The sequence below is a fragment of the Psammomys obesus genome, unplaced genomic scaffold (assembly GCF_907164565.1).
Source record: "Psammomys obesus unplaced genomic scaffold, mPsaObe1.curated_primary_1811, whole genome shotgun sequence".
Taxonomy (NCBI): domain Eukaryota; kingdom Metazoa; phylum Chordata; class Mammalia; order Rodentia; family Muridae; genus Psammomys; species Psammomys obesus.
Window position 1 is genome coordinate 1 of NW_026592349.1, and position 1,843 is coordinate 1,843.

General features: G+C 52.0%; 1 protein-coding gene across 1 annotated transcript; it reads left to right on the forward strand.

The window, feature by feature from the left end:
- Positions 1–6: 6 nt before the first annotated feature.
- On the forward strand, positions 7–1,709 carry LOC129681229 (diacylglycerol kinase alpha-like; the record flags this gene model as incomplete). Its single annotated transcript, XM_055613134.1, has 5 exons — positions 7–293; positions 423–542; positions 705–803; positions 1,318–1,386; positions 1,636–1,709. Coding segments are annotated over exons 1-5 (419 nt in total), but the record flags the coding sequence as incomplete, so codon positions are not given.
- Between the last annotated feature and the right edge of the window lie 134 nt (positions 1,710–1,843).

Consider the following 1,843-nt stretch of genomic DNA (forward strand, 5'->3'; position numbering starts at 1 on the left):
TGTTAGGAGGGAGAGCTGAGGCTTGCCCTTGTTAGGAGGGAGAGCTGGGGCTTGCCCTTGTTAGGAGGGAGAGCCGAGGCTTGCCCTTGCAAGCTTCTCTGCCTCAGCCTGGCAGCAGGGTGGCATTGCTCCTTCCTCACTCCCAAGAGAGGAGAGGAGGGGAAACAGCCACAGGTAAGGCTTTGACCTTCTCCCTCTCCCCAGTTTGTAAGTACATTGTTCATGACCGCTGTGCCATGAAGGCCCTGCCTTGTGACGTCAGCACCTATGCCAAGTCTCGGAAAGACATTGGTGTGAGTGACCCCGTGCCCGCTTCTCTCCCACACTGCCAACCCCATCCTGGTCCTGCTCCCTAGCCTTCTGCTGTCCTCATGCCCTCCCACAAGACCCTCCCAGACAAAGGCCTGCCTCTCTCCCCCAAGATCCAGTCACATGTGTGGGTCCGAGGAGGCTGTGATTCTGGGCGCTGTGACCGCTGCCAGAAGAAGATCCGGATCTACCACAGCTTAACAGGACTGCACTGCGTGTGGTGCCACCTGGAGGTCAGTCCCGGAGCTCCCCATCCAGGCTGAGCGCCAGAGCACAACTCTTTGCTCACTGCCACAGTTATTCTTGCTCCTAGGGGCTCTTTTTCCTGCCCATACTCTTAAGCTGAGAACTGGCAAAGTCTCTGCCTGGTTTCTGTTCCCCCTCTGTGCTCCTAGATCCATGACGAATGTCTGCAGGCTGTGGGTCCTGAGTGTGACTGTGGACTGCTCCGTGATCATATCCTGCCTCCGTCTTCCATCTACCCCAGGTTCCTGGTAAGACTGTCAACTGCAGGGGATAGGATCATATCCCATCTTCCCCATGAACACACCTCTGTACACACAGAATACCTTTGGTTTGATATGGGGTTCTGTTTCTCATTGTGTAGCCCTGGCTAGCCTGGAACTTGCTGTGTAGACTAAGCTAGCCTTGAACTCAGTTCTGCCTGTCTCTACCTCCTGAGTGTTGGGATTATAGGATAGATGTGAACCACCATACCCAGCCAATGACATTTAGAACAAAGAGCCAGCACTTCAGGGTTCAAGTTGAGACCCACTCATTTTTTTTCTTTTAAAAGATTTACTTATTATTTATATAACATTCTGCCTGTACACCAGATCTTACTATAGATGGTTATGAGACACCATGTGGTTGCTGGGAATTGAACTTGGGACCTTTGGAAGAACAGCGAGTGCTCTTAACCTCTGAGCCATCTCTCCAGCCCGAGACCCACCCATTTGATTCCTGGATAACCCATCTTTTTTTCCCCCTTCATTGTTCCCCTCCCAGGCATCTGGACAAGAGCGTAAACTGAAGACTACAGATGACACAAACTTGTGCATCCCTGAGGCTTTTCGGGTACAGGGCTGAGGGTCTTGGTCCTCAAGAACCAGCTTTCACTGGGATCCTTCTTGGGAGGGACTGAAGTGGAAAGTAGGGGATGGCTGCTCTTTGAAAGCTCCAGCTTGGCAGAGGAGGCGAGGGGAGAGGAAAAAGCAGGAGAGGGGAAGCGTTTTGGGAAATGCCAGTCCTGTGCCTCTGCAGGGCTCACCTTTATCTGACAAAATCCTACTTTTTTCTAATCCTTATTTTCTTCCCCCACTGCAGATTGACCCTGTTCCTAACAGCCACCCACTTCTAGTGTTTGTCAATCTTAAGAGTGGCGGGAAGCAGGGACAGAGGTGAGGAGGCATACTGCTTCTTCCTAGACAAGAGGAAGGATCGGAGCGTGGAGGGAGGGAGGGGATGTGTGGATGGAAGGGCCTTTGGGGGGGGACATTAAGGTAGAGTAAATAAAAAAGATGCACAGAAGATG